The sequence below is a fragment of the Dendrobates tinctorius genome, unplaced genomic scaffold (genome assembly GCF_039654945.1).
Source record: "Dendrobates tinctorius isolate UK_male_01 unplaced genomic scaffold, ASM3965494v1 ptg000089l, whole genome shotgun sequence".
NCBI classification, from domain to species: Eukaryota; Metazoa; Chordata; class Amphibia; order Anura; family Dendrobatidae; genus Dendrobates; species Dendrobates tinctorius.
In genome coordinates, this window is record NW_027361757.1 from 24,407,076 (window position 1) to 24,430,769 (window position 23,694).

A 23,694-nucleotide genomic window follows, 5' to 3' on the forward strand; every position below is an offset into this window, starting at 1 on the left:
TATTTTTCTTTTTTTTTTTTAGGGGAATACAAGAAAGATGAACTGTTGGAAAGTGCTAGGTGTGTTATCCTGCATTTTTTATTCAGAATGTATACCCCTTTCTAGATACACTTGTAGCACAATAAGCCTAATAGACGGGGTTGTTCCCTGAACCACAGGGGTGAGCCACTACATAACAGCTCTATATGAATGTCTGCCTGCGGACACCGCTGCAAGCTCCGCTTCAGACAAGCCAAAATAAGCCCAACAGCCTTTCTATTGACCCAAATGAACCGCTTCATAAAGTTTTATAGTTCTGTCCTTAGACCCGCCGTAGGGCCTGGAGTTGGCCTGTAATAGACCTCCAAAGATGCAGCCTTATTACACTGGTGTGAAACTGGCCTCAGGGCAATAAGATCTCAATTACTTTATAACTTTACCTGTCAAATTCATCGATTTAGTGGGGTCTTGGTAGATAATGGCATCTTTGCTAGAAGTGTGGTCTGTGATGTACTGACTATTTTTTTTCTCTAAAACTATGTTTTTGTAGAAGTGGAAATGAGGAGAAAATGATGGCTCTGCTGACGCCCCTTAATGTTAACTCCCATGCCAGTGATGGAAGAAAGGTAAAGGTTTATACAGCAACTGGTATCTGCAGCCAAAACACTGCATGTTGCATGCATACATGCATTAGAGAAATATACTTTTTTTTTTTTTTTCTACAGTCAACCCCGCTTCACTTAGCTGCTGGCTACAATCGTGTCAAAATCGTACAGCTGTTACTTCAGCATGGAGCAGATGTTCACGCCAAGGATAAAGGGTAGGGGCTCACTCATTACTACTTGATGGGGTTCTTATCCAGGCATGATAGTAAGATAGTTATAATCTGTGAATTATCATATTTTGTTTCCTTATTTCATTTTGGATGCTATAATTTGCATCTTTTTGTTATATCTAATAATTTTATAATGGCACATGCTGTAACTAGCTATTGTGAGATACAAAATGTTACTTAAATGGTTATTCTACTAAAAATATGTAAAACTGTCTGTCATTTGAATAGAAGTAATTCATTGGTTTAAAAGTATTGCCTTTGAGTGCACAAATTGGTGGTAGTAGCAGTACTGTGGTAGACACGCTTGGTCGTCCTGGTGTGCCGGCTGTGGCCTTTATCTGTGCACTTTCCTCGTCTGATGATGCAGGAATGTATGTGCTTTTTCTCCACGAGTCGGAGAGGTACAGCGCCTGCAGCTCAGCTTTACTCCTCTGACAAGTGCACGAGATCCCTCGTTGGCTTTGCTTGCTTTTCAAAGCATAAAAAGTAACAGTCCAGCTTTTTATTTTTAATATATACATTTCACTGCTGGAGTGGTGCTTTAAATGTAAGCTCCTTGCCTCGTCTCATACTCGCCTTCTGGAGTTTTCATCTGTTTTCGTTGCCGATGCCGTCAATCTCCGGCGAAAAGTGACTTGCCTTTAGCTTCAGTGTTTCATGGAACTGCACGGAGGTTTCTTTAAATACAAGTGTATGAGAGCTTTATACTGGCCTCGTTCTGGCTCTCATAGATTTGTATTGAGAGCTTTTGAAGTACTGTATATACTCGAGTATAAGCCGACCCGAGTATATGCCGAGGCACCTAATTTTGCCACGGAAAACTGGGTAAGCTTATTGACTTGAGTATAAGCTGGGTATATATTGTCGCCTCATTCCTGTCCTGCTATGTGTGGCTCTCCCTGTCCTGTCCTGGTATTTGTGGCTCTCCCTATTTTATGCATGATTCGCCCCCCTTCCCATCGTTGTATGCATGACTCGCTCCTCCTTCCCATCGTTGCATGCATGACTTGCCCCCCTTCCCATCGTTGTATGCATGGCTCACCCCCCTTCCCATCGTTGTATGCATGGCTCACCCCCCTTCCCATCGTTGTATGCATGGCTCACCCCCCTTCCCATCGTTGTATGCATGGCTCACTCCCTGTCCCATCGTTGTATGCATGGCTCACTCCCTGTCCCATCGTTGTATGCATGGCTCACTCCCTGTCCCATCGTTGTATGCATGGCTCACTCCCTGTCCCATCGTTGTATGCATGGCTCACTCCCTGTCCCATCGTTGTATGCATGGCTCACTCCCTGTCCCATCGTTGTATGCATGGCCAGGGTGGATTGATTTAAATCACGCCGATTTAAATCACGATTTAAATCAAAAGATTTTTTTCTATTTAAATCGGATCGATTTAAATCATGATTTTAATCATGATTTAAATCACTGATTTAAATCAAAAGGTTTTTTTTTAATATAAATCACGATTAAAATGAGAAGTGAGAGCAGTGTGCATGTGCGCCCATAGTTACACGGACGAAACTAGGGGCAACGATCTAACGCCAGGGTGAGGGGGGGACCCCAAAGTAAGTAAAAATCTTTTTTGTTTTACTATATGGCAATAGGTAGGTGTTTAAAAGCAGCATGTCTTAATTGTATAAACTATTAATAGCCTCCACATTTTGTTCATACTGCCCCTTTAATTCCACACTTCTAGCTTGGTTTCAGTTTTGGTTTAGTTTCTTTTTCCCTGCATTCAGTTGACATGCCCAAACTTGTTGGATAGTCAGCAGTACTTGGCTCAGGCTGTAGTAACATCAGCAGTGCTTGGCTCAGGCTGTAGTAACAATCAAACTTCATAATTGATCTGTGTGAGCCATGGCAGCAGGTCGTAAGAGAGACCCTATTTGGGTTCATTTTGTTGAGATGCCAGCAGCAGATCTTGGAAAGAAAGGTGCAAGAGCAAAGTGCAAATACTGTCAAAAGGATATCCAAGGACTTGTTTGCCGTTTGAAATCACATTATGAAAACTGCAACCAGAAGGGAAATGAAGATGTTGATAGTGATACAACTAATGTCAATGAACCCCCACAGCTTCTTATGCACCAGGAGCCTAGTACTAGTGGTAAGTCTGGCAATTAATTTACAACCTATTTTTTTAACAGACATTTTACTGGGATGGTTAAAGTCTATGAAAAGAAAAATGATTTAAATCAAAAAAATCTGATTTAAATCAAAAAAATCTGATTTTTTTGATTTTTTTAAAAAAAATCAAGATTTTTATCCACCCTGTGCATGGCTCACTCCCTGTCCCATCGTTGTATGCATGGCTCACTCTCCTCGCGCCGTCGCTGCATCTCCATTGTCCCGGCGCAGCAGCTCTCCTGTGCTGAGCGGTCATGTGGTACCGCTCATTAGGGTAATGAATATGCGCTCCACTCCTATGGGAGTGGAGACGCGTGCATATTCATTATTTAATGAGCGGTACCATGTGACCGCTTAGCAAGGAAAAGCTGCCAGCGTCAGGACGGAGATGCAGCGAAGGTGCGAGGAGGGTGAGTATGATGTCATCTTGAAGCCAGCGACTTCAGCTGTCACTTTCCACAGCCGCCGACTCCTGCTGCTGCAACCCCGCTCCCCCTCCCCCACTGGCCTTCTGGACAATGACTCGTGTATAAGGGGGGTGGTATGTTTTCAGCACAAAAAAAGTGCTGAAAATCACTGCTTATACACAAGTATATACAGTAGCTTCTGATACTTCTGGCCAGTTAAAAGCTTCTCTCACAAGATGGCGCCCACGGCGTCTAAAGAAAGACATCTAATGAAACGCGCCACAGGTATTTTTTTTCCAGTGCTGAAACAACGCTTTAAATGTAACCTCACCTGCCCCCAGTCATATACTATCCCTCCAGCGCCTTCACTGTTTTTCGGAACCTGTCCAGTCCATAGTATATGATTGGGGGCAGGTGAGGTTACATTTAAAGTGTTGTTTCAGCACTGGAAAAAAAAATACCTCTGGCGTGTTTCTTTGGACGTCTTAATTCTACACTGATCACTACAGAATAAAGATTCATAGGGTAAGATCAAAAGATAATTCTGTATTCACGTGGATAGCAGCACTTGAGCTCCAGCCTGGCTCTTTCATTCTATATAGAACTGTACTGGTACAAGTCTGTGTTTCTTTCAAAATGCTTCTGCTTTTTTTTATCAATATCATGGTCATTTTTGCAAAATCACAAGATATTGCTGTGATTGTGGCAAAGTTTTAATTTTCCGTTGGACCATGTAAGTTCTTAGTAGCTGCATGTGGGGAGTATTCAATGGCTTTTAGAGCTCTTTGATGTTTTGCTGACCCTGAGGGTATAAAAGGGTAGATGTTCCTAGTAACACTATCCGTTATTATGCAAAACCATTGAAAAACATCTGTATACAGGATACCATGGAAAGCGCATAAATCAGTCTTAGTCATTTCTTGCTAAAGATGCCTGAGAAATTAATGTCTAGACCAGAAAATTTCTTGGCAGATCTAGGATTACAATTTTTTTTTTTTTTTTTTTAAATTCTCAGGGTTCAGATTCCCATATTTAACTAGTGATGGATACATTTCCTTTTTTGCAGTGTTTCTGCTTCGAAAAGTGCAATAATCTGTGAGATTTATGTAGAAATCATCACTGAGTGATGGGGCAATCTATCTGCTAGCATAATGAGAATTATTCACATCTTCCCTGATAGATCCTTAATTAAAAAAAAAAAGATTCTCTTCAGCTTCTAGATTGCATGCTATTGGTTCACAGACTAAAACTGACATTTGGTTAGCAATGCTGTCTCATCACTTAGTGTTGGGCGGAGTTGGGCTGAGGATGGAGCTGGCAACAAGGCAGTGCTTTTGCTCTGTCACACCCAGAGCACTTTCAGACTCATGTACATATCACTAAGGTCGATTTCTTTGCAATGGAGAAGGGTTTTTGTTTGCTAAAGATATGGATTCACTTGTGTTCTTAAAAAAAACCGCACATGTAAGTGGTTTGAGGGGCTAGAAGGAGCTGACTGATTCCCTTTGATATCGTGCCAAAGTTGCATCATACACTTCATCTAAAGTCTTGCCTCACTGCTATGCAGCTTGAACAACATTATTTGAGCATCTTGTAATGAACACGATGTGTATGGACTAATAATGTGCTGTGGTTCGTGCTGATTACCTGGATACAGGACCACCCTAGAATCATAGAATCGTAGAGTTGGAAGGGACCTCCTGGGCCATCTGGTCCAACCCCCTGCTCAAAGCAGGATTCGCTAAATCATCCCAGTCAGATGTCTGTCCAGCCTCTGTTTGAAGACTTCCATTGAAGGAGAACTCACCACTTCTCGTGGCAGCTTGTTCCACTCGTTGATCACTCTTAACTGTCAAAAAGTTTTTTCTAATATCTAATCTGTGTCTCCTCCCATTCAGTTTTATCCCATTGCTTCTAGTCTTTCCTTGTGCAAATGAGAATAAAGTTGATCCTTCTACAATGTGACAGCCCTTTAGATATTTGTAGACAGCTATTAAGTCTCCTCTCAGTCTTCTCTTTTGCAAACTAAACATTCCCAAATCCTGCAACCTTTCCTCATAAGACAGGGTTTGCAGACCGGTCACCATTCTGGTCGCTCTTTTCTGAACTTGCTCCAGTTTGTTGATGTATTTTTTTAAATGTGGTGCCCAAAACTGGACACAATATTCCAGATGAGGTCTGACCAAAGAGGAGTAGAGGGAATAATGACTTCACGTGATCTAGACTGTATGCTTCTGTTAATACATCCTAGAATTGCATTTGCCTTTTTTGCTGCTGCATCACACTGCTGACTCATATTCAGTCTGTGATCTATTAGTATACCCAAGTCTTTTTCACATGTGCTGTCACTTAGCCCTATTCCTCCCATTCTGTATATGCTTTTTTCATTTTTATTGCCCAGATGTAGTACTTTGCATTTCTCCCTGTTAAAAACCATTGTTAGTTGCTGCCCACTTCTCCAGTTTATTTAAATCTTTTTGAATCCTCTCTCTCTCTTCTCTAGTATTAGCTATCCCTCCTAGCTTTGTGTCATCAGCAAATTTAATCAGTTTACCCTCAATTCCTTCATCTAAATCGTTGATAAAGATGTTGAACAATACAGGGCCCAGGACAGAGCCCTGTGGTACCCCACTTGAGACATTCTTCCAACTGGATGTGCTGCCATTTACGACCACTCTTTGGGTCCGATCGCTAAGCTAGTTATGAATCCACCTAACAGTTGCCTTGTCCATTCCATACTTAGTCATTTTTTCAATAAGGATTGCATGAGATACTTTGTCAAATGCTTTGCTGAAGTCAAGATATACTATATCTACAGCATTTCCTTGATCCACCCAATCAGTGATACCGTCATAGAAGGAAATTAAGTTAGTCTGACATGACTTATTAGTTACAAACCCATGCTGACTCTGTTTAATCACTTCATTCTTATCCAGGTATTGACATACATGTTGTTTAATAATTTGTTCAAAGATCTTTCCTGGTATAGAAGTCAGACTCACCGGCCTATAGTTGCCTGGGTCCACCTTCTTCCCCTTTTTGAAGATAGGAACAACATTTGCTCTTCTCCAGTCTTCTGGCACTTCTCCTGTTCTCCAAGAATTTTCAAAGATTATGGAGAGGGGTTCAAAAATTTCTTCTGCTATCTCCTTCAGTACTCTGGGGTGTAATTCATCTGGACCTGGAGACTTGAATTCATTTAGGTTAGCTAAGTGTTTCCTCACTATCTTTCTGTTTATAGATATCCTGGATTCTTCTATTCCCTTAATACGACAGTGAATAACAGTTGATGTTACATTTCCTTTCTGAGAGAAAACAGATGCAAAATAGGAATTTAAAAGTTCAGCCTTCTCAACATCCTGTCTTACCATTTCATCATTTTCATCCTGTAAAAATCCTATAGCATCTTTGACTTTTGACATATCCCCAAAATCCTTTATTATTGCTTTTGACATCTCTTGCAAGCCTCAATTCATTTTCAGCTTTAGCTAATCTGATTTGTGCCCTGCAGGTTCTGCAGACAGCATTATATTCTTCTTTAGATATGCCTCCCTCTTTCCATTTTATAAACATTTTTTTCTTCCTTTTTAGCATGTGCTTAAGTTCTGTGTTCATCCATCCTGGTTTCCTTAAATGCTTCCTATTCTTCCCTCTTTTCGGAATTGTTGACAACTGTGCTTTGAGAATTTCATTTTTCAAGATTTCCCATCCTTCCTGGACATTTTTGTCTTTAAGGATATCCAGCCATTGGATCTCTCCAATTCTCTTTCTGAATCCCTTAAAATCTGTCTTTCTGAAATCTAACCTTGACGTCTGAGTCTTCACAGGTCTTCCGCCTCTAGTTATCCAAAATTCTAAAATAGCATGGTCGCTACCTCCTAGGGTCCCAGTCACTTTTACCTCCTCAACCATTTCCTCCCTGTTTATAAGGATTAGATCCAAGGTAGCAGTTCCCATTGTTTTCTCCCCTACCTTTTGGAAGATAAAGTTGTCAGCAAGAGAGGATAAGAATTTCCTTGACCTGTTAGTTTTGCCTGAGAGAGATTCCCAACAAATGTCTGGATAGTTGAAATCTCCCATGACAACTATGTCATATTTTTTGGAGAACTTGGCCATTTGATGCAGAAAGAGTTCATCCATATCTTCAGCTTGCACAGGCGGCCTGTAGTAAATGCCTACAATGGTGTCCTTTCAATTCTGTCCTTGTATTCTTACCCAAACAGTTTCCACAGAACTCCCAGTCTCTGAAGCTTATTCCTATGAGGGAGCTGTAAATTCCTAGTAAGATGAATGGGTAGCACTTGTCATCCAGTAAAAACGCTTCTTTATTCAAACAAGTTTTAAAACATGGATGCAGGGGAGCCGGTCACCGCGTGGATAACGGCCTTATCGTTTGCAAACCTCAGTTCAACCGATCCAGGTACTGTTTGATGCGCTGGGGCCGATCCTTTATAGGAACACGCACCTCTTCACCCACGTCACAGTAACTCAAAAAAAAAAAAATTAAACAATAATATTATACAGCAGGATTATAAAAACGCTGCCATATCTAACATGGGTTTACCTCCCTGAACAGACAGAATGGACTTAAAGTGTTCGCTAAACATTACATACATTGGTCTGATAGTTTTCCCAATATAGTATCTACCTCAGGGACCAAAAATATTAACAACAATCTGGGTTTTACAGTATATGAATTCTGAAATGTGATGCATTATTCCTCCCAATTTAATAGGATTGGTATTAACATGAAAACTGGAAAAATTGCAGGAACCTAATCTGTGATTGCCAGTGACATTAGAATTGTTAAAGCAGATTTGGAGAGGATCCATTTACCGCTTTAGGGAGGTAATCGCAAAAAAATTACTCTTACATAGAGAAGTCAAATGCTTCGCAGCAAATTTCACCATCTGTTCATTTCTGCATTTTCTGAAATGATTGTAGTTTAACTAACACTGACTTTAAACATAATAAGGATTAGGGATTTGTGCTTATGAGTGTGAAATGGCAGAAAATATTGAAGGGTACGTGTTGCCAGTAAAAGCTCTACTAACCTGCCTGGCTCCCGCACTTAGCCAAATGCTACGAGGAGAAAATGAACATTACCACCCTCGGCAGCTTTCCGTCTCCAGTCACGTGGACGGCATTAGGTCAGTCAACGCTATGAGTTTACAGAGCGGCGGCTGTAATTGTGCCCCCGGCCCTGACTGACACTGGCTCTGCACTGGGGCCGGCTCGTGGTGACTGAACCTGTGTTGGCGCTGCTCCGTGACTAAAACTGGGAAGATGCTGGGGGGAATAAATTTAGTCTTCTTCGGGCTGGTTAATAACACTAACACCGTATCTGCAGGTTAATAGCGTTTTTGCTGGTGACAGGTTCCCTTTTAAAGTGTTAGACAACTTGTACTTTGAGAGAATATTGCACTTCTGGAAAGTTCAGCATTACATATGTTGTATGCATTTAATTGTACTGTATTCAGACTAATCCTTGTTTCCTTGCTTTCTATAGAGATTTGGTGCCTCTTCACAATGCTTGTTCATATGGCCACTATGAAGTAACAGAACTTCTTGTTAAGGTAACTGTGATTTAATGTTTGTTGTTAAATTAATGCAGGGGTGGGGAACTATTTTCTTCCAGGGGCCATTTAGATATTTATGCCATCATTCGGGGGCATACAAAATGATCAGCTTGAAAATTTTCCTGCACTATTTGGTCAAGTATTTAATTACCCCCCCCTAATGTGATGGCTGGAGCTGCTTCTCTTTGGTGACGCGTGTGATGTTAGGTGGTGTGGATGATGTTGCTACTAATAACTACTTTTCCAGATTTGCGTTAGTCTTGAGCGCAGTTGACTCGTGATAAGTTTTATAAAGAACTCGCAGCAGTATGGTGTTCAGAACACAGATGTGTATTACACTGCAGGTCTCCTCACAGTGGGAAATACATCACTGCTCATGTAACATTTATAGAACTCAAGCTAGTGGGTGGTCCGCAGTATACGTCACATAGGAGACACTGAGACTGCTGTATATACATCACAGGAGACGCTGGGGCTGGAGCATGTACATCATATAGGGGGGACTGGAGCATATGCATTTTGTGCTTGGGCTAGAGCATCACGTAGGTGAGGCTGGGGATGATGTCTTCATCAATGGAAGTACAGAGCTCACCAACTCTGCCCATAAAGAGCAACTTAATGCTGGCCTCAGCCAGCGTCAGGACATAATTCTTCATTGCATTTGCCGCAGCGTTCAGTGCTGAACGCAGTGTGTGCTCACAGTGTAAGGAACAAGTGAAGGGCTAGCAAAACGGGGCCACCAGCCCGAGCACTGCAGTCCCTGGGAATCTGTCTAGGCGCCAGAGAAAAGGTCTATTTCGGCTTGTGGACTAGAGGTTTTCCAACCCTGCTTTGAAAGGACATGTCATGGTGAAAATGGTATCTTATGTGCAGTCAGGATGATACAGAGCACAATATCACATTTTCTCTTTCGTCTCATTGGGGGATACAGAAACCGTGGGTGTGTGCTGCTGTCACTAGGAGGTTGACACTATGCATGAAAAAAATGTTAACTCCGCCTCCGCAGTATACACCCTTCCGACAGGCTATAGGACAATCAGTTTTGCTTAGTGTCAGCAGGAGGTGTACAGGGGTCTCTCGCAGACCCATGCCTACCTCAATGTGCGTTGTTCCTTTTCAGGTATCCATGGAGGGATACAGAGTAGAGCTGCTACATCTGTATTCCCACACCGGGATCATGAGTACGGCGTGTACTGCCACCCCGTATACTCATGAATCCCATGGGCAGGACCCTATCCCCTAACACAGGACTCGTGTTCAGGTGGAAGCTCCTGGTCCTGACCTTCGTCTCCCATAACTCGCCCACCAGAGCCTGATCGAGAGAGACGCCCTGCAGATAAGGTTTGGGACAGCAATCTTTTCATGCAGATAACCGACCCCTGTTACGGGGTGAACTGGAGATAAGAGGCTGCAGCGTTGCATGATCCGCTTACCAGCCGCTCTGGCTGAATGTGACCGCTGTAATCCGCACTCGGGCTTACAGCCCATGGCTCTATACTTATGTTAAGAGCCAACACTTACTTTCAAGCACGCGGTGCAGCGCGGTTCCAGTCTCCTCCCATGACAGAGTTATGGCCCTGGTCTCCAGCAGGAGCCCAGCAAGGCCGACGCTAGATTCCGGCTTCCGTCAGGCTCCGCCACCCGGCTTCCTCTTCCTGTACCAGTGCCATCTTGGTGCTCCAGGAGGCCAGAGCTGGGCCCCGCCCACCTTTTCCGGGCAGGAATTTCGTAAGGCTTCTAGGCAGTGCTGTTCACCTCGCTCTCTCACCCTCATCAGCCTTCGGGCGGCAGCTGCGGCGGGCACACAGGTCGTGGGTATGTGAGTACTGCACTACAGGTTGCTCCCTCACTCCGCTCTCTACCCCCGACGGTCGGCACCAGGTAAAACCTGTCAGTATGCCCAAGGGAGAGCAGTCCCGCCCCTCCTCCTCATCCGCTTCAGTGACCTTGGTCAAATATTTTGTATGTACCAAATGCAATGTCAGGCCTCCTTATGGTCAGTCCTCGCCACTCTGCTCAGATTGCAGCAGATCTACAGTGTCACCTACGATAGAGTGTGTGCAGCTCCTCGTTTTGCCTGTCAGAGCTCCCACATTACCCCTGGAGCAGGAGGAAGCACCTTGCCTGCCGCCCAGGGGCCATCCATCGCCACGGGAGACAGCAAGTGTCCAGGATGGGCCTCTTCCTTATCCAAATCCATGGCCAACCATACCAGGGTATCACAGACCTTGGTAACGGCGCTTAACAGATTGCCACTTCAGGCTCCAGAGGACATAAGTGCACCAAAGGAGCCTCCTTTTGGGCCTTCTAGAGGCCGTAAAAGGTTTAGACAGGACCATCAACCCAGGTCCCCTTCTCACTCCATCTCACCGCCAGAATTCCTCTGGCCCGTCTGCCTCTTCCCGGTCCTCATCCCCGGAATCAGGCGAGGCATTATCGGAGATACACTCAGAGGAGGGTTCCAGAACAGTCCCAGGTCAAGGATATTGTTCAGGGCCTCATTGCCGCAGTCAATGAGACCTTTTAACATTGGGGACGCAACATCAAAACCTAATGATCAGGCTCTTTCATTTAAGCTTCATAAGTCCCCCTCTAGGGTTTTTGCCTCCCACAAGGATTTTGAGGAAGTGTTGGATGCAGGGCATATTGGCCGGGGCACCATCAGCGGAACTGGTGGAATTCGCAGACCAAATCTCCCATGCTGGAAGGTATATGGTATCAGCAGCCCTGGATGCCGCGTCTTGCGCAGCTCAAGCATCCAGTAACGTGGTAGCCGTCCGGTGGACGATTTGGCTAGGGGCTTGGCAGGCTGATTTGTCCTCAAAGAAATCTGACCAATCTGCCGTTTCAGGGCACCCGGCTCTTTGGGTCAATGCTAGATCAAATCATTAAGGATGCAATGGGGGGTACATGCCTCCCTCTCCCCCAGGCCAAGCCTCGTCGATTTCAAACATAGGGCTCAGCCCTTTCGCCGTACCCCAGCGACAGGCACTTATGCTGAGGGCCCACAGAGGTCGCAAGCACCGAGAGATAGGAGGAAGGTATCCTTTCGGACCACCCCTTCATGGCAACAGCAGAACTACCAGGTCAGGGCCGGGCAGAGCCATTTCAGCCTGATGCCAGCAAGGGAGTCCAATTCCCTTTCCAGTACCTCTCCCTGACTAGGAGGCCACCTTCTCTTCAGAGATGTCTGGCAGAGTTCAGTAGAGGATATCTGGGTAAAGGAGGTAGTATCGACAGGATGCAAGATAGACTTCAACGTCCTTCTGCGAGATCGCTTCTTTCTGTCTCAAATAAAAGACGCTGCTAGGGCTCTAGTTTTTTCTGCGGCAATTGACTCGCTCCTCAATGCAGGAGTAATCATCCCTGTTCCCGAGCAGGAACGTTTTGCCGGCTTTTACTCAAACCTGTTTGTGATACCAAAAAAGGATGGCTCAGTTCGTCCCATACTAGACCTCAAAAGGCTAAACGGATGGGTCCGCTTACTCCATTTCAGGATGGAATCGATTCGATCGGTAATTACGTCTATAGAGGATCAGGTATTCCTATGTTCCATAGACATCCGGGATGCTTACCTACACGTCCCCATTTTTTAGGGACATCAGAGGTTTCTGCGTTTTACTGTGCAAAAGCAGCATTTCCAGTTTGTGGCCCTGCCATTTGGGCTGGCAACAGCCCCCAGAATTTTCACAAAGATTGTGGCAGCGATGGTAGCTATATTAAGAGTCAGAGGCATAATATTGGTGCCATATCTCGACGATATTCTCGTCAAAGTGCCTTCCTTCGCTCAGGCCCAGGAAAATCTAGCGGTAGTTTTAAACACGCTGTCCCGGTTTGGTTGGATCATAAACAGGGAGAAATCTCACCACAACGCCTAGAATTCTTAGGAATGGTAATCAACACCTGCCGCTCGAGGGTCTTTCTCCCAGAAAGAAAGTGGATTACCCTCCAGCAGGGAATTCGCTCTCTGTTGAAATTCCGGCGTCTATCCTTTCGCGCTGCCATGAGAGTCCTGGGAAGGATGGTGACCGCTTCAGAGGTAATACCCTTTGCCCTGTTCCGTTCCAGGATACTACAGAGAAACATCCTCCTTCTTTGGGACAGGTCAATCTCTTCGCTGGATCGCCCATTCCTCCCTTCCATTCAGACCAGGGAGTCCCTCAGGTGGTGGATGACCTCTCCCCTCGTTCATCTGGGACGGCCTTTTCCCCCTGTCCACTGGCAGGTAGTAACTACAGATGCCAGTCCCCTGGGCTGGGGTGCGGTATTCTGTCACCTGACAGTCCAGGGATGATGATTGAGGCAAGGATCCTCACTATCAATCAACATTCCAAAACTGAGGGCGGTCTTCCTAGCACTTCTACATTGGGAAAGATACCTCAACAACCAGTCAGTACTGATTAAAACGGACAATGTCACGGCGGTGGCATACATCAATCACCAAGGGGGAACCAGAAGTTCTCGGGCACTGGCCGAGGTATCCAGAATCTTCAACTGGGCAGAAACCGCAATTCCGGCAAATTTGGCGGTTTTCATTCCCGGCACAGACAACACTTCCTCAGTCGGGAGGGGCTCACGGCAGGAGAATGATCCTTACACCGGGACGTGTTCTGTCGGATATGCCAGCTATGGGGGACTCCAGACGTGGACCTCCTGGCATCGCGACAGAACAGAAGGGTCCAACAGTTTGTCCCAAGATACCGCGATCCTCTAGCAATAGGGGTCAACGCACTGGTCATTCCCTGGACACAGTTCAGACTTCCTCTCCTGCCCAGACCGCTAAAGAAGATCAAGGCGGATGGGGTGCCGGTCATATTGATCGCCCCGTACTGGCCCAGGAGGGCCTGGTTCGCAGAAATTATCAATTTTCTTGCAGACACCCCCTGGAGACTCCCCGACAGACCAGATCTTCTGGCTCAGGGGGCCGTTTTACCATCCGAATTCTCGGTCGTTCAATTGGACGGCATGGCCTTTGAAACCACAATACTGAGAGCAGCGGGATTTTCGGACTATTAATCCCGGGTTTTTCGGACCATTTTGGAGTCATTAATACAATGATCCAGGCTAGGAAGCCATCCTCTTCCAGGGTCTATTCTCGTGCCTGGAAGGCCTATTTTGGCTGGTGTCAGTCTAACACATCACACCTATGCTCTGTTCCCTGCCATCTGTCCTAGCTTTTCTCCAGGCAGGGTTAGATGGAGGTCTGGCCCTAAGTTCCTTGAAAGGCCAGGTATCTGCTCTCTTTATTCTTTTTCAAAGAAATTTGGCCTCCCGCTTACAGGTGAGGACCTTTCTGCAAGGAGTGGAAGATGCGGCCCCTCCTTACAGATCCCCTGTGGCTCCAGGGGATCTTGACTTGGTCTTGGAAGCCTTGACATGTTCACCCTTCGAACCCCTCCAGGAAGCTCCCAGGTCTTTGTTGCCCTGGAAGGTGGTATTTCTCGTAGCCATCACCTCTATTAGGCAGGTTTCAGAATTAGCGGCATTGTCCTGTCGCTCTCCATTCCTAATTATGTACCAGGACAAGGTTGTTTTGTGGTCTCCTCCTAACTTTCTTCCGAAGGTGGTATCGGCCTTCCACCTGAACGAGGATATAATCCTTCCATCATTTTGTCCCGCTCCAACCCATCCTCTGGAGCGTTCTTTGAATAAGCTAGACATGGTCAGGGCGATAAGGGTCTATCTGGCCAGGACCGCTCCCTTCAGGAAGGCGGACTCGCCCTTTGTTACCCCTAATGGGGTGAGAAGAGGCCTGCCGGCCTCTAAGGCAACAATTGCCCGCTGGATCAGAATGGCAATCTGTAATGATTGACTTACATGATGATGTCTCCTTCTACTGATTTTTCACTGATAGGCTGTATTACAATCGGAGGGGTGTATACTGCGGAGGCAACATTTTTTTCATGCATAGTGTCAACCTCCTAGTGGCAGCAGCACACACCCACGGTTTCTGTGTCCCCCAATTAAGACTCTGAGAAACAGATTTTACGGTAAGCAACCAAAATCCTGTTTTTGTTTTTTTTTGTTTTTTTTTTATGAAGGAGTCTAGTGGGTGGTCCTATCAGTGATTGACAGGCTTTCCAGTATGACTGCATGCCAAGATAACTGTCAATTGCCAGTGACTAGTAGGACCGCCCACTGGACTCACTCATACAGATGCCAGAGATTTAAACGAATAAAATGAGTAATACTGAATCGATTCCAACATACCTATATATCATTCTGCTTAGTTTCTCCTACTATGCTATACTGTAGCTCAGAAGGCATGGCTTGTACAACGTGGCAGGTTCCCTTTTAAAAATGTTGGCCTATCTGTAGAGAAAGCAAAGTGCTGTATGTAGTGTTTTCTGGCAGACCTATAAACAATGAATGGAGTAGAGGTGCATGCACACACCCATTACTCCATTCACACAGGACACTATCAGAGCTGCATTCTCTGGACCGCCAAGATCCATATGTTGTCCCCTGTGGATAAGTAATAGCTTGCTAAGTTGAGATCACCACTTTATCAGAATACTAAATGAAGTGGTTGTCAGAGTTTATGAAATAATTCTGAGTATAGGAATACAAAATAAAACACTCATTACTCGTAAAATTCCCAGGTTTTCTGACTGCCTTTTCTTGTACTGACAAAATGCTGTACATTCTTGTGACGTCTGCAGCCAATCACTAGTCTCACTGGTGATGCTGGTTTGTACGTCGTAGGACTTCTAACGCCAGTGACTGTCTACAGGGGTCACATGTATGTACAGCATGTCATTGCTTTTTTTGGGGGGGGGGGGGTGGAAAAGAGGGTACATTTCCTGTATTTAGTTTCCTTCCTGAACTTTGAATGCCCCATCAGACCCCTTTAAAGTCAGTGCTTCCCCTGATGTTTATCTAGGACAGTGTGATGGCTTCTGTTACAGCTGCTGGCTTTGTCCTCACTCTCAGTAAAGCTTTACCATAACCAGCCATACATATCTCACTAGACGCTCTTGTCTTTCAGCACGGAGCCTGCGTAAATGCAATGGACCTGTGGCAGTTTACGCCTCTTCATGAAGCAGCCTCCAAGAACCGTGTGGAGGTGTGCTCCCTCCTTCTCAGCTATGGAGCGGACCCCCACATGCTCAACTGTCACAATAAAAGCGCTGTGGATTTGGCCCCAACACCACAGTTAAAGGAGCGATTAGCATGTGAGTTCTGACTTCAGCATTTGCTCGCTTTATATTATAGATTTATATATGGCTAGTGGGACTATAGATAGTTATTCCTGGGGTAAGTGTGCTGGCGTGAAGTCACTGGCAGAATCTTTGGTAATGTAAAAGTGGCACAGTCTCCAGTGGCACAAAACTAGTAGGTTTACTATGAGTGAACAGTTCTGCAAGTTGAAGATGAAATTATCTTAAAGGCCTAAAGTTAAGAATGACACATTTCCTTTGTATTTTAAGCAAAAAAATATATTGTAACTTTTACGTTTTAAAAGTTACAAAACGGAAAATGGGCTGATGCAAAAGTTTGGGTACCTTGCATGGTTAGTACTTAGTAGCACCCCCTTTTGCAACTATTACAGTTTGTAAAGGCTTTTTGTAGCCAGCCAAAAGTTTTTCAGTTCTCGTTTGAGGGATTTTCATCATCTTGCATGCCCTGCTTTTTTCAGTGATGATCAGATAAGGAGACTAAGGGCCATTGTAAAATATTCAGCTTGCACTTATTGAGGTAGTCTATTGTGGATTTTGACGTGTTTAGTACCATTATCTATTTGATCTCTTTTCAACTTCGGCTGTTTTACAGATGATGTTATGTTTCCATCAAGGATTTGTTGAAAATTCATTGAATCCATGCTTACCTTTGCCTGTGAAATGTTCCCTTGCCATTGGCTGTAACACAACCCCAAAGCATTATTGATCCACCCCCTTACTTAATGGTTGGCGAGATGTTATTTTCCTGGCATTCTGTGCCCACACATACCATTGATCATTGTGGTCAGAGTTCTTTTTAACCTCTTTGGTCCACAGGATTTGTTTCAAAATGCACCAGGCTTGTTTAGATGTTCTTTTTCATACTTCTGACTCTGAATTTTATAGTGAGGATGCAGGAGAGGTTTGCTTCTGTTGACTCTTCAATGAAAGCCATATTTGTGCAGGTGTCTCCGAACAGTAGAACAATGTACCACAACTCCAGAGTCTGCTAAATCTTTCTGAAGGTTTTTTGCAGTCAATCGGGTTCTGATTTGTCTCTAGCAATCCTACGATGAGCTTACACTGAAATTTTGCTTGGCCTTCCAGACCTTATCTTGACATCCACTTTTCGTGTTAACTGTCATTTCATAATTACATTTTGAACTTAGGAAAGGGCAACACGAAAACACTTTGCTATCTTCTGCTTTGTGGGCCTCCACAATTTTCATTTTCACAGTGCTAGGCAGCTGCTTAGAAGAACTCATGACTGCTGTTTTTTGGCACAAGGTTAGAGGAGGCTGTGCTTTTATAATGCTGGGAAATTTGCATCACCTGGCCTTTCCTAACAATGATAGTGAAGAAGCCAGAATCCTAACAGGCTGATTAAGGCTGGGTTCACATTGTGTTAATGGCAATACGCTGAGGGCATCCGTTACATGGCGGTACTAACGCTATGTAACGGATATGTTAGCGCACCCATAGACTGTCATTATGTAGCGCATGGTATATGACTCGCGTATAAGCCGAGCGGTGGACTTTCAGCCCCAAAAAATGGGCTGAAAATCTCGGTTTATACGCGAGTACATATGGTATATTATTAATTTTTTTATAAAATACAAAGGAAATGTTATTTTTTACTTTATACCTTTTTAGAGGTCATCTTCAGCTTGCTTAAAGGGATTGCACCACAAACAAAAGTATTTCATCAACAGAACTTTGAATATTTAGTAACTTCCACAATTGGATGTGTTTAAATAAAATGTCCCTGGGCTGAGATAATCTTATAAATGTGTTCCTGCTGTGTAAGGAGGAAACAAGAGCATACAGACATTACAGCATGGGGTCACAGCTGATACTTTTTGCGGGTAAAACATTTCCCTGCCTGTTTTTAAGCAATATTTTATCTCAAAGAATCCTTTGTGACCCCATTCTGTACTTTCTGTAAACTCTCTTCCTTTCCCCCCTGCCCAGGAGATGTGGTATGATCAGACCATGTTCCTGTACAGTCGACATAACCATTACACTGGGGCACATTTATAAAATTATCTCGGGACAGGAACATTTTTTTTAAACACATCCAATTGTGGAGTTTTTTATTATTCCGAGATCTGTTGATTAAAATAAGCTTTTGTTCCTTGCATGGCTGTGGAGTCGGTAAGCCAAACCTGCGACTCCGACTCCTCAATTTCCCTTACACCGACTCAAACTCCGACTCCGACTCCCACACATATTGCTTATATTTAAGTGAAAAATTTATTGTAGTACAATGTGAACCTCAGACATTTAATCATTTTTATGATCCAATAATCAAGATATTTAGATAGAACAGAATATATATTGGTGTACTACCCGGTTTTCATTCTTTTTGGTACAGATACGATATGGATAGACAGATATGGATAAATGGATAGATAGAGCAGATTTCTAATCTGCTTTTGCTATTGAAAACATTATCTATGAGCTCAAAAACCTTTCAGGTGATGCGGTTTTTTAAAAAGATGATCTGCTTTTGCAGCTGAAAAACGTATCCTCAAAAAACTCAGGAAAAACGCTGTGTGTGAATGTAGCCTTAGATCAGGAATAGAACAGCCTATAGGACATTTCATAACTTTCCTAAAATCCTATGAAAAAATATTCAGCACATCCTGCATTGAATTACTGTACCCAATTTATTATATATTTTAGGAGTCGGAGTCGGTCCATTTTATACCGACTCCAACTCCGACTCCACCAAAATGAGCACCGACTCCACGACTCCGACTCCACAGCCCTGGTTCCTTGGCACAACTCTTTTAACCCCTTCCTGACATCCGACGTACTATCCCGTCCATGGGACCCGGGCCCCTATGCCCATGGACGGGATAGTACGTCTACCGCGATCAGCAGCGCCCACGTGGTGAGCGCCGCTGATCGCGGCCGGGTGTCAGCTGATTATCACAGCTGACACCCGGCACAATGTGTCAGGGGCGGTCACGGACCGCCCCCGACACGTTAACCCCTTGCACACCGCGATCAAACATGATCGCGGTGTACCGGGGGTTAAAGGGAAGCATCGGCAGGGAGGGGGCTCCCTCCGTGCTTCCCTGAGCCCCCCACGGCAGCGCAATGTGCAGCGCTGCTGCCGGGGGCTCCTTTCCTGCAGGCCCCCGAATCCAAGATGGCGACGGGGGCCTGCAGGAAGCTGGCTTCCTCAGTGCCTGCAAAGCGCAGGCATGAGGAAGCCTTGTGCACTGCCTGTGACAGATCGCTGATCTGTCACAGTGATCTGTGATGTGACAGATCAGCGATCTGTCACAGGACAGTGATGTCCCACCTTGGACTATTTAATAAAGTAAAAAAAAAATAAAAATTAAGTGTTAAAATAATTTAAAAAAAATCGCCAAATAAATTACAAAAAAAAATCCATTTTTTGAAAAAAAAAAAACCCAATAAAAGTACACATATTTAGGTATCGCCGCGTCCGTAACGACCCGCCCTATAAAACTGTCCCATTAGTTAACACCTTAAAAAATAAAAAATGAAGCAAAAAATAATGATTTATTATCATACCGCCAAACAAAAAGTGTAATAATGCGCGATCAAAAAGACGCATATAAATATCCATGGTACCGCTGATAACGTCATCTTGTCCCGCAAAAAACGAGCCGCCACACAGCATCATCAGCGAAAAAATAAAAAAGTTATAGCTCGCAGAATAAAGCGATGCAAAAATAATTATTTTTATATAAAATAGTTTTCATTGCATAAAACCGACAAAACATAAAAAAACGACCTAAATGAGGTATCGCTGTAACTGTACTGACCCGAAGAATAAAACCGCTTTATCAATTTTACCGCACGCGGAACGGTGTAAACGCACCCCCCCCCCCAAAAGAAATTCATGAAATGCTGGTTTTTGTTCATTCTGCGTCCCAAAAATCAGAATAAAAAGCGATCAAAAAATGTCACATGCCCGAAAATGGTACCAATAAAAACGTCAACTCGTCCCGCAAAAAATAAGACCTCACATGACTCGGTGGATCAAAATACGGAAAAATTATAGCTCTCAATATGTGGTGATGCAAAAACTATTTTTACAATAAAAAGCGTCTTTTAGCGTGCGACAGCAGCCAAACATAAAAACCGCCATAAATAGTAAATCAAACCCCCCGTTATCACCCCCTTAGTTAGGGAAAAATAATAAAATAAAAAAAATGTATTTATTTCCATTTTTCCATTACGGTTAGGGTAGGGTTAGGGCTAGGGTTAGGGCTAGGGTTAGGGCTGAGATTAGGGTTAGGGGTGTGTTGGTGTTCGGGTTGGAGTTAGAATTGGGGGTTTCCACTGTTTGGGCACATCAGGGGCTCTCCAAATGCAACATGGAGTCTGATTTCAATTCCAGCCAATTCTGAGTTGAAAAAGTCAAATGGTGCTCCTTCCCTTCCAAGCTCTGACATGCGCCCAAACTGTTTTACCCCCACATGTAGGGTATCAGCCTACTCAGGACAAATTGCAAAACAATTTTTGGGGTCCAATTTCTCCTGTTACACTTAGGAAAATAAAAAATTGGGGGCAAAAATATCATTTTAGTGGAAAAAAAATGATTTTTTTATTTTCACGTCCGAGCGTTATAAAATTCTGTGAAGCACTTGGGGGTTCAAAGTGCTCACCACACATCTAGATAAGTTCCGTGGGGGGTCTAGTGTCCAAAATGGGGACACTTGTGGGGAGTTTCAATAGTTTAGGTACATCAGGGGCTCTCCAAACGCACATGACACCCGCAGACCATTCCATCAAAGTCTGCATTTCAAAACGTCACTACTTCCCTTCCAAGCCCCGACGTGTGTCCATACAGTAGTTTTCTCCCACATATGGGGTGTCGGCGTACTCATGACAAATTGGACAACAACTTTTGGGGTCCAATTTCTCCTGTTACCCTTGGGAAAATGAAAAAATTGGGGACTAAAAGATCATGTTTGTGGAAAAAATACGATTTTTTTTATTTTCATGCCCGGGCATTATAAACTTCTGTGAAGCCCTTGGGGGTTCAAAGTGCTCACCTCACATCTAGATAAGTTCCTTAGGGGGTCTAGTTTTCAAAATGGGGTCATTTGTGGGGGGTTTCCACTGTTTAGGTACATTAGGGGCTCTCCAAAGGCAACATGACACCCGCAGACCATTCCATCAAAGTCTGCATTCCAAAACGTCACTACTTCCCTTCCGAGCCCCGACGTGTGCCCATACAGTAGTTTTCTCCCACATATGGGGTATCAGCATACTCAGGACAAATTGGACAACAACTTTTCGGGTCCAATTTCTCCTTGTACCCTTGGGAAAATAAAAAAATGGTGACTAAAAGATCATGTTTGTGGAAAAAATACGATTTTTTTTTATTTTCACGCCCGGGCGTTATAAACTTCTGTGAAGAACTGGGGGGTTCAAAGTTCTCACCACACATCTAGATAAGTTCCTTGGGGGGTCTAGTTTACAAAATGGTGTCATTTGTGGGGGGTTTCCACTGTTTAGGTACATCAGGGGTTTTCCAATCGCGACATGGTGTCCGATCTCAATTCCAGCCAAAAACGTCAAATGGCGCTGCTTCCCTTCCGAGCTCTGCCATGCGCCCAAATAGTGGTTTACCCCCACATGTGGGGTATCAGCGTACTCAGGACAAATTGCACAATAACTTTTAGGGTCCTGTTACCCTTGGAAAAATAAGAATTGAGGGTGAAAAGATCATTTTTGTGGAAAAAATGATTTTTTAATTGTACTGCTGTACGTTATAAACTTCTGTAAAGCCCTTGTGGGTTCCAAGTTCTCACCACATATCTAGATAAGTTCCTTGGGGGGTCTAGTTTCCAAAATGGGGTCACTTGTAGGGGGTTTCCACTGTTTAGGTACATCAGGGACTCTCCAAACGTGACATGGCGTCCGATCTGAATTCCAGACAATTTTGCATTGAAAAAGTCAAACGGCGCTCCTTCCATTCTGAGCTCTGCCATGCGTCGTTCCCCCCCCCCACATATCAGGTATCAGCGTACTCAGGACAAATTGCACAATAACTTTTGCAGTCCAATTTCTCCTGTTACCCTTGGTAAAATAAAAAAAATTGAACCTGAAGTACTTTTTTTTGTGAAAAAAAGTTAGATGTTCATTTTTTTTTTAAATATTCAAAAAAATTCCTGTGACGCACCTAAAGGGTTAATAAACTTCTTGAATGTGGTTTTGAGCACCTTAAGGGGTACAGTTTTTAGAATGGTGTCACTTTTGGGTATTTTCTATCATATAGACCCCTCAAAGTGGCTTCAAATTTGATGTGGTCCGTAAAAATAAAATGAGAAATCGCTGGTCAACTTTTAACCCTTATAACTTCCTAACGAAAAAAAATTTTGGTTCCAAAATTGTGCTGATGTAAAGTAAACATGTGGGAAATGTTAGTTATCAAGTTTTTTGGGTGCCATATCTCTGTGATTTAAGGGCATAAAAATTCAAAGTTGGAAAATTGCGAAATTTGCCAAATTTCCGTTTTTCTCACAAATAAACGCAAGTTATTTGAATGAAATTTTACCACTAACATGAACTACAATATGTCACGAGAAAACAATGTCAGAATCACCGGGATCCATGGAAGCGTTCCAGAGTAATGACCTCATAAAGGTACAGTGGTCAGAATTGTAAAAATTGGCCCGGTCATGAACGTGCAAACCACCCTTGGGGGTGAAGGGGTTAACTGTTCTCAATAGCAGTAGTTTTGACCAGGAGTGCCCAATCTTTTATATGCCACTGTATGTATTATGATGAAGGTGCTACTTTTAGACATGGTTTCTAAGAACGCTAATATGACCAGCACTCGGTGACCCTCTTGGCATTTGAGGGCAGATCTGATGACCTTGACATGGCTGGTTGCTGTGCCAATATTGTTGTTTGGTCTTCTACTTGAGTGAGTGGTTGTAGCTCTCGACACCTGATGTTAGATAATGGAAGAGTTTGCCTGGATGGACACTTTAATTCACTGCCACATAGGTCATGTATTGCACATGTTCTTGGCTCAGTATATCCAGTTGCTCACACTTTTTTTTTTTTTTTTTTTTTCGTTAAATCCATATGCTTTTTTTTCAACTTCAGACGAATTTAAGGGTCATTCTATTCTACTGGCAGCACGGGAAGCAGATGTCGCTCGCATGAAGAAACATCTATCATTGGAAATAGTTAACTTCAAACATCCTCAGACTCATGAGACTGCACTGGTAAACTTCTCAATCGGTTTATTTGTTCTTAAAAGTGAACTGAACAGATATTAAAGTAATTTATGTATTTGTCAGGGTACATTGCTTTTTGCAAACTCATAAGGGTTTTAATAGTCATTTTCTGGTAGATGATATAAAATATATTTTTTTAAGAAATTGGTCACCTATTCACAATGAAGGGGGGGGGGAGGTTTGGGAAATGTTAAACTGTTTCTCCCCAGGATCTCTAAGGAGGCATTCAGGAAAGCATAGGTCTACAAATGTGTTGTGAATGGGGCATTAATGGGCACTTCTGCAACTCCCTGCCGCGGGTAATACGCATGCGGAATTCGCATGCGTATTCCCGCAAAACACTAGCATTTTGCAAGCGATGTGAAGAA

General features: G+C 43.8%; 1 protein-coding gene across 3 annotated transcripts in view; it reads left to right on the forward strand.

Moving 5' to 3' along the window:
* The window catches only part of TNKS2 (tankyrase 2), a 113,953-nt gene that overhangs the window by 17,689 nt on the left and 72,570 nt on the right, over window positions 1-23,694 (forward strand). For 2 of the 3 annotated variants that reach the window (XM_073585934.1, XM_073585935.1), the window contains exons 4-9: window positions 23-59; window positions 530-605; window positions 705-799; window positions 8,859-8,925; window positions 15,917-16,103; window positions 23,193-23,314. In XM_073585934.1, coding sequence (XP_073442035.1) covers window positions 23-59; window positions 530-605; window positions 705-799; window positions 8,859-8,925; window positions 15,917-16,103; window positions 23,193-23,314 — 584 coding nt within the window. Of the gene's footprint in view, window positions 1-22; window positions 60-529; window positions 800-8,858; window positions 8,926-15,916; window positions 16,104-23,192; window positions 23,315-23,694 lie in introns of all 3 variants that reach the window. The other variant, XM_073585933.1, reaches the window with a different exon arrangement.